This window comes from Oncorhynchus nerka, linkage group LG27 (assembly GCF_034236695.1).
Source record: "Oncorhynchus nerka isolate Pitt River linkage group LG27, Oner_Uvic_2.0, whole genome shotgun sequence".
In the NCBI taxonomy this organism is placed as follows: Eukaryota; Metazoa; Chordata; class Actinopteri; order Salmoniformes; family Salmonidae; genus Oncorhynchus; species Oncorhynchus nerka.
In genome coordinates this window covers 88,276,573-88,291,690 of record NC_088422.1, presented here as the reverse complement: position 1 = coordinate 88,291,690, position 15,118 = coordinate 88,276,573, and the positions used below count along the sequence as shown (strand labels likewise).

At 44.1% G+C, this 15,118-nt stretch overlaps 1 protein-coding gene across 1 annotated transcript in view; it reads left to right on the top strand.

Moving 5' to 3' along the window:
* The first annotated feature begins 13,209 nt into the window (after nt 1-13,209).
* minar1 (membrane integral NOTCH2 associated receptor 1) overlaps nt 13,210-15,118 on the top strand; it is a 46,297-nt gene continuing 44,388 nt past the window's right edge. Inside the window, exon 1 of the mRNA XM_065012243.1 lies at nt 13,210-14,195. Within this exon, the coding sequence (XP_064868315.1) occupies nt 13,344-14,195 (852 nt within the window). The 5' untranslated portion in view covers nt 13,210-13,343. The remainder of the gene's footprint in view (nt 14,196-15,118) is intronic.

The window sequence follows — 15,118 nt, the reverse complement described above, 5'->3', positions numbered from 1 at the left end:
TCTGTATTTGTGAGAGTTGTTAGTGTTTTGTTGGGTTTTCTCGCTGTCATAGTATTTCACTATAGGGTACTATTTTGTTTTATAGTTACTCCTGTGTTGGGTATACTATTTTGTTCCTGTGATTTTTTGGACATTAAAGCGTGTTTCTCCCGCATCCTTTGCTCTCTGCGCCTGACTCCACACCTATTCACTCATTGAGCGTTACAGAACCAGTAAAACTGTGCATTATACTTATTTTATAATATTTGTACCTAATACCTTATTGACTGTTTAAAGTGTTTTGAGAGGTATTAATAGAAGTTGAAATGTGGAACAAAACTGAACAGTGGGTAATAGGATCACTAGAAATGGCAATAGGACATTTCCATGACTCACTTCTTTATCATTAAGGTGAAATGTTCATGGCTGATGTCCGAATCCTTCTGCTCAGACTTATTGAGAGAAAGACTCTTCATCTTTCATCTTTCCCAGTAGAGCGCTGTTTAACCTTGAGATGTGTTATTTAAACCCACAACATTGTGATAAGTCACTTGAATTTAAAGCACATGGATAGGGGGGAGAAAGAGAGGGTAGAGTAGGGAGAGAGTGGGGAGTTTAGATCAAAATACAGAGTGGGGAGAGGGAGTTGAGTATCTGGGCAGCATGTAGCCAAGCGGCTAGGAGCAGTTGGGCCAGTAGCAGAAAGGTCTCTGGTTCGAATCCCCAAGCCGACTACGTGAAAATATGCCGAACTGCCTTTGAGCAAGGCAGTTAAACAAAATTGCTCCTTTAAGACACTCTGGATAAGAACATCTGCTGAATGACTTAAAATGAGTAGAGACAGAGTGTGAGAAATACTGGGAGAGGCACAGAGGAAGCAGGAGATAGTGATGGAGGACATAGAAAGGATAAAGCGTGTGAGACTGAGGAGGGGAGGGCAACACACCTCACACTACACTTCAATACAATCAGTTGATTGTGGCACTGCGACAAGTGAGCTTAGCTTACTGTATAACATTAGTGCCTTTGCTGTAGCGATGCAAGCAGTGATAATGGAATAAGAGTGCCGTGGGGGGTCGTGGAATAATTGATTTATCCAATAGAACTTCTAAAAGCTCTCTCTATCTGAGCCTAATGAGCAGAAACATCCATTTGAGGCAGAGAGACTCTGTGTACGCGTGTGCATGTCCTCTCCCTTCGGAAAATCAGACCATAACTCTATCCTCCTGCTTCCTGCTTACAAGCAAAAACTCAAAGAGGAAGTACCAGTGACACGCTCAATACGGAAGTGGTCAAATGAAGCGGATGCTAAGCTACAGCACTGTTTCGCTAGCACAGACTGGAATGTGTTCCACAACTCATCCGATAACATTGAGCAGTTACCACATCTGTCTCTGGCTTCATTAGTAAGTGCATCGACAACATCGTCCCCACAGTGACTGTGTGTACTGTGCCTTCGGAAAGTATTCAGACCCCTTGACTTTTTTCCACATTTTGTTGTTACAGATCTTTTTCATCAATCTATGATTTTTTTGCTAATTTATTTAAAATAAAAAAATAAATCACCTTTACATAAGTATTCAGATAATTTACTCAGTACTTTGTTGAAGCCCCTTTTGCAGCAATTATAGCCCCAAGTTTTCTTGGGTTGGATGCTACAAGCTTGGCACACCTTTATTTAGGGAGTTTCTCCCATTCTTCTCTGCAGATCTCAAGCTCTGTCAGGTTGGATGGGGAGCATTGCTGCACAGCTATTTTCAGGTCTCTTTTTCATGTCCGAGCTCTGGCTGGGCCACTCAAGGAAATTCAGAGACTTCATCCCGAAGTCAGATGAAGCACGACAAGAACAAGCTGAAAACGTGGCTGAAGAAGTGCAACATCAAACCCCAGACCTGGAGGATGCTGCAACCAAACGTCCCACCTGGCGGTGAGAGGAGGAGGAGGAGAGGAGCACAAAGAAACATCAACAACAGCTCAGGAGACACACAACCATGCTTGTCCCTGACAATACAGACTACATATGCCCCGCCTACAATACAGTTTGTGGATCTCAGATTGGACAGTCACCAAAGAATTCATTGTTAACTCAGAAGTGGAAGTCGTCATCGGATACGATGGACTAACGTAAGGTAACGTGGGTGCAGACGGGCGCTTTCACATGAACAATACACTGTCATTGAAAGAGTCTTAAGTAACTGTAAAAAACAACGAAACAGAACCAAACAAAGGTTACATTACCATGGCAATAGTAACATGGATTGTACATAGAACACAAAGAAGGCACACATGACTTACCTTCTACAGTAGACACAACAGTCTTTATGATGACCTCTGAAAGATGCTCGTTGGAGAACTTTGGAAGGTCATCTTTAGAAGATCATAAAGTATATTGCAGCAGAAAAACTCAGGCTACCAATGGTGGCAGTCCCTTCTGAAAGATGAAGATGAAAAACTCAGGCTACCAATGGTGGCAGTCCCTTCTGAAAGATGAAGATGAAAAACTCAGGCTACCAATGGTGGCAGTCCCTTCTGAAAGATGAAGATGAAAAACTCAGGCTACCAATGGTGGCAGTCCCTTCTGAAAGATGAAGATGAAAAACTCAGGCTACCAATGGTGGCAGTCCCTTCTGAAAGATGAAGATGAAAAACTCAGGCTACCAATGGTGGCAGTCCCTTCTGAAAGATGAAGATGAAAAACTCAGGCTACCAATGGTGGCAGTCCCTTCTGAAAGATGAAGATGAAAAACAGGCTACCAGGCTACCAATGGTGGCAGTCCCTTCTGAAAGATGAAGATGAAAAACTCAGGCTACCAATGGTGGCAGTCCCTTCTGAAAGATGAAGATGAAAAACTCAGGCTACCAATGGTGGCAGTCCCTTCTGAAAGATGAAGATGAAAAACTCAGGCTACCAATGGTGGCAGTCCCTTCTGAAAGATGAAGATGAAAAACTCAGGCTACCAATGGTGGCAGTCCCTTCTGAAAGATGAAGATGAAAAACTCAGGCTACCAATGGTGGCAGTCCCTTCTGAAAGATGAAGATGAAAAACTCAGGCTACCAATGGTGGCAGTCCCTTCTGAAAGATGAAGATGAAAAACTCAGGCTACCAATGGTGGCAGTCCCTTCTGAAAGATGAAGATGAAAAACTCAGGCTACCAATGGTGGCAGTCCCTTCTGAAAGATGAAGATGAAAAACTCAGGCTACCAATGGTGGCAGTCCCTTCTGAAAGATGAAGATGAAAAACTCAGGCTACCAATGGTGGCAGTCCCTTCTGAAAGATGAAGATGAAAAACTCAGGCTACCAATGGTGGCAGTCCCTTCTGAAAGATGAAGATGAAAAACTCAGGCTACCAATGGTGGCAGTCCCTTCTGAAAGATGAAGATGAAAAACTCAGGCTACCAATGGTGGCAGTCCCTTCTGAAAGATGAAGATGAAAAACTCAGGCTACCAATGGTGGCAGTCCCTTCTGAAAGATGAAGATGAAAAACTCAGGCTACCAATGGTGGCAGTCCCTTCTGAAAGATGAAGATGAAAAACTCAGGCTACCAATGGTGGCAGTCCCTTCTGAAAGATGAAGATGAAAAACTCAGGCTACCAATGGTGGCAGTCCCTTCTGAAAGATGAAGATGAAAAACAAAAAGACCAACCACTTTAATGCAGAGCTCTCTGGGTACAAGCAATCACATCAGAATGCAAAGGCTATTACAAAGTGAAGCTTCCTCAAGCTCTAGGATATATACATTGACTTAATTAAGTATGCTTTTATCACTTCAGTGTCACAATTATGTAAATGATTTATGTCACAAACGGGAAGTGTGTGGTTAGCTTCAGGGTTGGGTAGTAACGGATTACATGTAACAGAGATGACCTAAACCAGGCCTGTGCCTCGGGTTTGCTACATTGGTGTCAGAAGTGAGATGGCGGCTGTGTGGCCATCAGAACGGACGCCCGGATGTGCCTTCCCATTCAGAGGGGGCAGTGTAGCGATACTCGCTTGAGCTATTGTAGGATCGCTAGCTAAAGCAAAACGGTTGGATGAATCAAACACTTTTTTCTTTCTCCTCAGAACGAAGGGTGTTTTACAATTATAACTATGAACTGTCATTCATGCTCCTTTCTTCTTTCTCCTCAGAACGAAGGGTGTTTTACAATTATAACTATGAACTGTCATTCATGCTCCTTTCTTCTTTCTCCTCAGAACGAAGGGTGTTTTACAATTATAACTATGAACTGTCATTCATGCTCCTTTCTTCTTTCTCCTCAGAACGAAGGGTGTTTTACAATTATAACTATGAACTGTCATTCATGCCCCTTTCTTCTAACAATTGCCTTCAGAAAGAATTGTAATCACCAGAATCTCCAAATCATTTGTTCAAAATTACATCTCTCCGTGTATGTCTGTGAACATGTTTAAAGACTGGATGGGACATTCAGGTTTCTTGTGTGGGTTATTTATTTGGCCTGGTGCTAATCTGATGGGATCTCAGACATAAAACTTTAATTGCACCTTTACCAAAATTAAAGTTGAATTTCCCTGCAATCTGATAAAAAAATTCAGCACCAGTGAAAAGAGGGAGAAATTACTGAGGCAAGTAGTTTCCAACACACACACACACACACACACACACACACACACACACACACACACACTGTTCCAAGCAGTCTGTCTGTCTGCTAATATGATTAAACTATTACATACCTTGGGAACCTTCATTATTAAAGATCATTCATGATGCTTAGCTGACGGATTCATAATCAGTTAGAAGTGTGTTTCAAACCACCCCAGAACAAACCACCCCAGAACAAACCACCTGAAATTGGATTTGAAATCAGGTAATTGTTCTCTTTTAATTATGAGTTCACAGATTAATTTGCTCATCAAGGAATGAGGCTATGAGGAGTTATTAGGAGGAGAGGACTCTTCTATCTCAACCTTTCCATCTCCTTGCTATAGCTTTCAGGAGTTTAGGTCCATGTTGTTGTTAAAAATCACTTTGTGAAAAACAGAGAGAGATTTCCCCCCAGAGACACACTCCGGTCAGTGTGGATCCAACCTCATTGACTGGCATTGTGCTGATGCTGACCACTAAACTATAGGAAAACTAATGGTCTGGTCAATCGTAATGAACTCTCTCTAAATGTTGAATAATTCTGAGTAAAATAATGTGTCCTCAATGCTTAAAAATATTGCTCTGGTTTACAGTATTGATTTGATAGGATTTGATAACAGTAGTAGGCAACACTTCAAAGGCATAACATCAATATCATCAGAAGACAATTACCACCCATATAGAGCATTTCTACTAGACAGACTGTGGATAGGGTATACAACTACTAGACAGACTGTGGATAGGGTATACAACTACTAGACAGACTGTGGATAGGGTATACAACTACTAGACAGACTGTGGATAGGGTATACAACTACTAGACAGACTGTGGATAGGGTATACAACTACTAGACAGACTGTGGATAGGGTATACAACTACTAGACAGACTGTGGATAGGGTATACAACTACTAGACAGACTGTGGATAGGGTATACAACTACTAGACAGACTGTGGATAGGGTATACAACTACTAGACAGACTGTAGATAGGGTATACAACTACTAGACAGACTGTGGATAGGGTATAACTCTACTAGACAGACTGTGGATAGGGTATACAACTACTAGACAGACTGTGGATGACAGTCTATTCTTCTTGAGAACCACACCACTGCTGGGATAAAAACAGGGAAGAGAGACAAAGAACCTGTAACCCAGGTCTCCCCTTGGCCAAGCCAACATCTCAACTGTCTTAAACTGAGAGTCAGTGATATGATGTCGCCACGAGCAGCACCGCAGATGTTGCAGATGAGAGCGATGCAAGACGATCCACTCACAGAGTATCTGTTCATGTGCACAGGTGCGTTTCAATCTGCTCCACCGTCATAGCTGTAGGACCAAATCAGCAGAGTAGTTTAGTATCAAACTTCAATGCTCTTCGTTGTTGCGGAAATCGGCCTGACTTTGCTGTTACCTTCATGCATTGTTAACTCTACCTTTAACAAAGAGGGCATCCTCAAGGCCTGAGGCTGACCTTGGCCTTTACATGCCTCAGCCAGGACTATCTGATTACAAGAGTGTGATTGCAAATCCCCTTTCGCTACACATGCACAAAGTGAACAGCACCACATATAATTAGTCTGAAGAAGGATTCAACCACCACAGCCTGTTAGCGCAGCCTAGCAATATATAGCACAGCCCTGAACACTGATTGGGCCCCCACCTTTCAATTAACTGATTTCCAGTCTGTTTGGCCCAATTAAAGCATGCCCAGTCAGCCAGAAAACAAAGAACTCCAACCAAGGTTCAGCCTTTTTAGTTGAATTTTGTTTTAGTATTTTACCAGGTAAGTTGACTGAGAACACATTCTCATTTACAGCAAAGACCTGGGGAATAGTTACAGGGGAGAGGAGGAAGGAGACAATTGTAAACTGGGGATTATTAGGTGACCATGATGGGTTGAGGGCCAGATTGGGAATTTAGCCAGGACACCAGGGTTAACACCCCTACTCTTACAATAAATGCCATGGGATCTTTAACAACCTCAGAGAGTCAGGACACTCGTTTAATGTCCCATCCAAAAGACAGCAGCCTGCCCTGGGGTATTGGGATATTTTTTAGACCAGAGGAAAGAATGCCTCTTACTGGCCCTCCAACACCACCTGGTCTCCCATCCAGGGACTGACCAGGACCAACCCTGCTTAGCTTCAGAAGCAAGCCAGCAGTAGTATGCAGGGTGGTATGCTGCTGGCTATGACTAGTGGTTAAAGTGTTGGACTAGTAAACAGAAGGTTGCAAGTTCAAATCCCCGAGCTGACAAGGTACACATCTGTCGTTCTGCCCCTGAACAGGCAGTTAACCCACTGTTCCTAGGCCGTCATTGAAAATAAGAATTTGTTCTTAACTGACTTGCCTAGTTAAATAAAGGTAAAAAATATATAGAAAAAAATCTAACTGCAGTCCCTCGCCAAACAGCAGTACCCCGCCAAACAGCAGTACCCCATCTAATAGCTGTCCCTCGCCTAACAGCAGTCCCTCACCTAACTGCAGTCCCTCATCTAACAGCAGCCCCTCGCCTAACAGCAGTCCCTCGCCTAACTGCAGTCCCTCGCCAAACAGCAGTACCCCGCCAAACAGCTGTCCCTCGCCTAACAGCAGTCCCTCGCCTAACTGCAGTCCCTCGCCAAACAGCAGTACCCCGCCAAACAGCTGTCCCTCGCCTAACAGCAGTCCCTCGTCTAACAGCAGCCCCTCGCCTAACAGCAGCCTCTCGCCTAACAGCAGTCCCTCGCCTAACTGCAGTCCCTCGCCCAACAGCAGTCCCTCGCCTAACTGCAGTCCCTCACCTAACAGCAGTCCCTCATCTAACAGCAGTCCCTCGCCTAACAGCAGTCCCTCGCCTAACTGCAGTCCCTCATCTAACAGCAGTGCCTCACCTAACTGCAGTCCCTCACCTAACAGCAGTCCCTCGCCTAACTGCAGTCCCTCATCTAACAGCAGTGCCTCATCTAACAGCAGTCCCTCACCTAACAGCAGTCCCACTATTATAAGCTTACTAATGATTTCTTTGATGCAGATATAGGAGAGCAGTCCAAGCTGATTCTTATGTCGTCAATTGAATTGATACACTTTGCATTTGGGTATAATAATGGTAGAGACCTGAAGAGGTTTTGTATTTTATTTCTTGAAGCAAATTATTAGAACGTCTGCATTTTGCAATGTTCATGATGACACATACAGTTCACCTTGAATGCATGGTTGGCTTTAAGGAAATTTGACTGTTAATAACTATAGCAAGGACAAGACTATGTGAGTTTGTACATTTGGGATCTCAAACAATGAGCATCACTATTTTGTATTGGAGGAAATGAGAAAAGAGGAGAGGGGGTTGCCATCGGCTGTAGAATGTAGAACTGGATTGGAACAGAGCTCGACATCAGACTAATGAAGAACAGATGTTTTCTAGCATTCTAGCATTCTAACATTAACTTGCTTGACTATGCTGCAGGTTATATAACTGTTTGTTACATGCAATATTTGCTTTGTGGACTTCACTGGACAGATGCTGCTTTCTGGTTTTATGATGAAACAATGTGTAGTTGAATTTATTCCACCACTGTGACTGTTGTCTTTTTGTTGTCACGGCCTTATTGTATATCACTATGGTGTATGAATTTACAGTTGTAGAGCGAACAACGCAAATATGACGACATAGGTTGTAATATGGCTTCCTCAGTGATTTTACCCAGGCACTCTTCCTACTCCACCTTACAGCAGATCAGTAGAGGTGCCTGGGTAAATACACTGAGGAAGCTAGGCGTCATCAAATCAACAAGGCTATCTATCATATGCTGAGTTTAGATCACTGAAAACAAACATAAAGATACCAAAAAATGTAGTCCAATCAATGTAGTCCAATCAATGTTGATAAATATCATGTGGCTGTCCATGCGACTGATGTGTGTGTGTGTGTGTGTGTGTGTGTGTGTGTGTGTGTGTGTGTGTGTGTGTGTGTGTGTGTGTGTGTGTGTGTGTGTGTGTGTGTGTGTGTAAAACATCATGTTGACTCACCCTAGACTAGTTGAACGCTAATGCCATCCTCCTCTCTTTCTTGTTGGTAAAAGGGTCTATGGCTCTGTCATACATTACACTTTTAGTTTTTGTTGTCATAGGCTAGCAAGCATTTTAGTTAGTTAGCCTAACTTCCTAGTGTAGCCGATGTGAAATGGCTAGCTAGTTAGCGGTGGGCAACAATGAACCAGCTAAGGTAGCCAGCTAGCTAGCTAACGTGAATCTACAAGGCTACAACTAGGCTACATATTGAACTTTATTCATTTCAGGCCAGTGGCAAAACATATACATTTATGGTTAGATCAGAATCACCATTATAATCATTGGCCTGTACAGAGAATTAAGTCAAAACCACAAGTCCACATCCCCATCTCTCTCCATGGTTTAGGAAAAGGTTCACTTTAGTTACAGCAGGACATCAACACAAGCAGACCAGAAACAGGCACATTTTTCTGAAAAGGAAGTTTTGCTTTGAAAGTTAATTGATTGGTCTGAAGCCAAATTCAAACCAGCCTCCCTTGGGGGGGCATTTTGCTGAACCAGGACAACCCACAGCTGAGATATTTTATATATAAAAGATGTATCAAGGGAAGCCAAATGCAGTGGTGTAAAGTACTTAAGTAAAAATACTTTAAAGTGCTACTTAAGTAGTTTTTGGTGGTATCTGTACTTTTACTTTTATTTCACTACATTCCTAAAGAAAATAATGTATTTTTTACTCCATACATTTTCCCTGACATCCAAAAGTACATTTTGACAGGAAAATGGCCAAATTCATACAAGAGAACATCCCTGGTCATCCCTACTGCCTCTGATCTGGTGGACTCACTAAACACAAATGCTTTGTTTGTAAATTATGTCTATGTGCCGCTGGCTATCTGTCAATTTAAAAAATTATTGAGCCGTCCGTCTGGTTTGCTTAATATAAGGAAATTGAACTGATTTTTACTTTTACTTTTTATACTAAAGTACATTTGATCAATTTCATTTATTTTTGATACTTAAAATACGTTCAGACTTTTACTCAAGTAGTATTTTACTGGTTGACTTTCACTTTTACTTGAGTCATTTTCTATTAAGGTATCTTTACTTTTACTCAAGTATGACAATTGAGTACTTTTTCCACCACTGGCCAAATGCTTGCTGGCATCAACCAATCAAATGCTACGGTGGAACATGTTATCCTCTTTTGGTCCATACAGCATCAGATACCCGGGCTACATATACTGAGACAGAGCGGCGCTGTTTCCCTCGGGCTACATATACTGAGACGGAGCGGCGCTGTTTCCCTCGGGCTACATATACTGAGACAGAGCGGCGCTGTTTCCCTCGGGCTACATATACTGAGACAGTTTCCCTCGGGCTACATATACTGAGACAGAGCGGCGCTGTTTCCCTCGGGCTACATATACTGAGACAGAGCGGCGCTGTTTCCCTCGGGCTACATATACTGAGACAGTTTCCCTCGGGCTACATATACTGAGACAGAGCTGCGCTGTTTCCCTCGGGCTACATATACTGAGACAGAGCGGCGCTGTTTCCCTCGGGCTACATATACTGAGACAGAGCGGCGCTGTTTCCCTCGGGCTACATATACTGAGACAGAGCGGCGCTGTTTCCCTCGGGCTACATATACTGAGACAGTTTCCCTCGGGCTACATATACTGAGACAGTTTCCCTCGGGCTACATATACTGAGACAGAGCGGCGCTGTTTCCCTCGGGCTACATATACTGAGACAGAGCTGCGCTGTTTCCCTCGGGCTACATATACTGAGACGGAGCGGCGCTGTTTCCCTCGGGCTACATATACTGAGACAGAGCTGCGCTGTTTCCCTCGGGCTACATATACTGAGACAGAGCTGCGCTGTGTCCCTCGGGCTACATATACTGAGACAGAGCGGCGCTGTTTCCCTCGGGCTACATATACTGAGACGGAGCGGCGCTGTGTCCCTCGGGCTACATATACTGAGACGGAGCGGCGCTGTGTCCCTCGGGCTACATATACTGAGACGGAGCGGCGCTGTTTCCCCCGGGCTACATATACTGAGACAGAGCGGCGCTGTTTCCCTCGGGCTACATATACTGAGACAGAGCGGCGCTGTTTCCCTCGGGCTACATATACTGAGACAGAGCGGCGCTGTTTCCCTCGGGCTACATATACTGAGACAGAGCGGCGCTGTTTCCCTCGGGCTACATATACTGAGACAGAGCGGCGCTGTTTCCCTCGGGCTACATATACTGAGACAGAGCGGCGCTGTTTCCCTCGGGCTACATATACTGAGACAGAGCGGCGCTGTGTCCCTCGGGCTACATATACTGAGACAGAGCGGCGCTGTGTCCCTCGGGCTACATATACTGAGACAGAGCGGCGCTGTTTCCCTCGGGCTACATATACTGAGACAGAGCGGCGCTGTTTCCCTCGGGCTACATATACTGAGACAGAGCGGCGCTGTGTCCCTCGGGCTACATATACTGAGACAGTTTCCCTCGGGCTACATATACTGAGACGGAGTGGCGCTGTTTCCCTCGGGCTACATATACTGAGACAGAGCGGCGCTGTGTCCCTCGGGCTACATATACTGAGACAGAGCGGCGCTGTTTCCCTCGGGCTACATATACTGAGACAGAGCGGCGCTGTTTCCCTCGGGCTACATATACTGAGACAGTTTCCCTCGGGCTACATATACTGAGACGGAGCGGCGCTGTTTCCCTCGGGCTACATATACTGAGACAGAGCGGCGCTGTGTCCCTCGGGCTACATATACTGAGACAGAGCGGCGCTGTTTCCCTCGGGCTACATATACTGAGACAGAGCGGCGCTGTTTCCCTCGGGCTACATATACTGAGACAGAGCGGCACTGTTTCATTCGGGCTACATATAATGAGACAGAGCGGCGCTGTTTCCCTCGGGCTACATATACTGAGACAGAGCGGCGCTGTTTCCCTCGGGCTACATATACTGAGACAGAGCTGCGCTGTTTCCCTCGGGCTACATATACTGAGACAGAGCGGCGCTGTGTCGCTCGGGCTACATATACTGAGACAGAGCGGCGCTGTGTCCCTCGGGCTACATATACTGAGACAGAGCAGTGCTGTTTCCCTCGGGCTACATATACTGACGCTGTTTTCCTCCCTTGGGTGATTTCTCCAGTGAGATTCAGGCACATGCGAATTGACCGAAAATTATGAAAAGACAGAGAGGAAATCAATTATTTTATCATTTTTATTGATTAAATATTTGGGAAATCGTGGCTTCCCTTGGCATCCATGAATACACCCCACTGCAGCAGGCGCGCATATATAACATCACACCAGTGCACAGTTAACCATATACACTACTTTGTGGTGTATGATTCATATACATTAAAATGTTTCCCTCGCATTTAACAGAGAGAAAAACGATCGTACGTTTTTTTAAATGGAATGTATACACATAACTCTGACACATTAGGAATGAGCTATGTTGTATGTTGTACAGCCTATAACACGCAATGTGGTGAATAATGTACAGGATAATAATCAATATGAATATATAGTCTCCATCGCTGTGCTTGACTTGCAGTTGGTGCTAAAGTGTAATTACGTCATTCTAGGTGGAAACAAAGCCGACTGGGTGCCTTTTTAGCACCACACGCGCGCGCGTGAGAACGCCGACAGCTCGGTTCCAACAGCTACCGCAAATCCGGTCCCGGAGTGAAGACATAGTCCACCTATTGGAATACAATACAAAATATGATAAATGAAGGATTATCCGAACGGGAGTGACTGGGGATCGAATCGGATCTTTTGGCTGGTTATTTACTACGGTGTCCGACTGGAATGTATATTATGGTGTATGGTTCAATTGAAGAATGAATGTTGTGCGTCAACTTCGCATTGCTGCCGCCTTGTTTTGATGACTTTGAGGAATCTATACCTTTTGAATGCTCACTCGGATGAGAGCAAATGGAATCGTGCGTTAGGTGAGTCTATTTGTCCCTTTGTTGGTTATGTACTGTATGTGCGCGCGCGCCAGTGAAGAACTGGAATATGGATTTTATTCTCTGTTTCGAAGTACTCAGCGGTGAATCTGAGGTTATGCAAATGTGATTGAATTATGACGGTGTGGATATCCATTTCTGTTTGAAGAACGAAACTGTTTAGTTCTTGAACTGAATCTAGTGGGTATACAATGACAAAAACGTAGCCTACTCAATATTCCTGAAAATTATATACATTTACTAGCAGCTGCATGATAGTATATATTTTGGAATTAATTGAATATGAAAACCAATCTTTACTGATCCCTATCTAAAGAGTGAAGCCTTCTCCAAACTATTACCACATTTCATTTCTGTCTTATTCACAATAACACAAATAGACGTGATCATTAGATGAGTTTATTAGTCACATGCACAGGGATAACTATTGCTTTGGGATAATAACATGGGATGTAAAACCTTATATTCATCATTATTATTACTTGCAATGTTTGGCTATGTTTTGATTGTGGTATGTGATTGTCCAATAGTCAATATCTTGCTCTCTCTCTCTCTGCTGTGTTTTCTCTCTCTCTCTCTCTCTCTCTCTCTCTCTCTCTCTCTCTCTCTCTCAGGGTCATCCACCTATCTCTCTCATAAGGGGGACAGGTCTCCCTTGTATTTGAGACGTTCCATCTCAATGGCATCCCCTGTACAGTATCCTTAAAGAATAGGAGATTAACGAGGATATCAACGTCTAGCTCCATCCCACACCACATGCCATGGATCCCCTACCAGAGTACTCCCTGTTCCTAGTCCGGATCCTGGAGGAACTAGACACTAAACACAGTAGTGTGTCCTACCAGGACCTCTGTAAGTCCCTGTGTGCCCGCTTTGACTTGGTCCACTTGGCCAAGCTACGGAGCCTTCTGTTCTACACAGCCTGCCTGGACCCAGCCTTCCCTGCCACTCTCTTCAAAGACAAGATGAGATGTACTGTTGAGGACCAGCAGTCTAAGAAACTCATGGTGGCAGCGGATATCGTCACTATGTTTAACCTAATCCAAATGAACGGGGGGATCGCCAAAGATAAGTTCCCAATGGCACCACCGAGGCCCAAGTTCCACAAGAACCAGTCGTTTGAGTCATGTAGGTCCGACACTGATGTTTATAAGTACCAGGACTATGAGAGGGGCGGAGGTTATGACCTCATGGATCAACCCTCCAGGGCGGGTCACCACCCCCACCATCGCCCCATGTCCCAAAACAACTCCTCCCACCCCCGCCCACACCCCCATTCCCACTCTGCCAGCTCGAAATCCAACTGCAGCCCACAGTTTATCCCGACCTCGGACCCTAACTTCCTATTGGGCGTAAACAAGGATCTAAAATGTCGAGCAGCGTCGCTAGACAAGCTGCAACACCTGCCCCAGTACTCAAGCTGCAGTCCTCCATCACCGCCCTGTGAGATGCAGAGCACCTACTTTCCCATAGACATTGACAGTGAGTCCACCACAGACCAGGAGTCCCTGCAACACATCAACCACACGGAGCCCTTCTCTGTCCACTCCTGTGTCCAGAAGAGAAACATCTTCAAGGAGGATTTTCACAACCTGCTAGCGTTCTCCCCACAGGTCTGTGCCTCTGGTCTTTAATTCTATATTATTTATGTATTTTTATTAAGCATTTACATATCATTCATTATGCAACAATAATTATCCTGACATATTGAACAAACATTGAAGATAAAGTCAGACTGATTTCCATTGCAGCCTCCTCCACTGTTAACCATCTGTTATCAATTATCACTATCTAATTTTCACTGTGACATGTGGTCAGCTACATTCTTTATTGTGCCATGTTCTGAGTTGTTTTGTTCCTACTAAACGGTGCTAGCTGTAAGTATTTGTGCCGTTGTTTGCTAATCTTACCATCTAAATGTCAAAGAAAAGCACAAGAAACCTAAAGGACAAAACAAAAGTGATAAAACAGTACCTCCCCACTTCCTGAAACTGGTCCATAGATCTACAGATGTAGGATCTTAATTAGACCTGCATTGTTGCAGCAAAATAATCCTGCAACAACAGGATTTCAACGTTTAGTCCATAATGTTGCTAGATTGGTGATTAGGCTATAAGCTGGTCAAAATGAGGCTACATGAAAAGTGGAATACTGTTAATATAACCGTTAGTGCAGGTTTTTAATGAACTTATGTCAATCATGAAGGTCATCTGCATTTCCTCTGGCACAGGAAAAGTCTCATCAACAAAGAGTGATCAAATGAAGATCCTACATCTGTATAGCCTATGTCACTTAGAATGGAAATGTCTCAATGGACATAGCTCTCAGTGAGAATAACCAATCTATAAAACATATTTCTTTCTAGAAAGGCTTGGTCTGAGCCTAATGTTACATCCAGCACCTGTATGCTTAGTTTGACTCTTTCTTTGTTTGATTTGATAATGCAGGGTGTTTTGACTGATGTGTTAACACAACAGTGTATTAACATGTTGTTGTTGTAAAAGTGAATGAGTCTGTAACAACAACAAAAAAATCA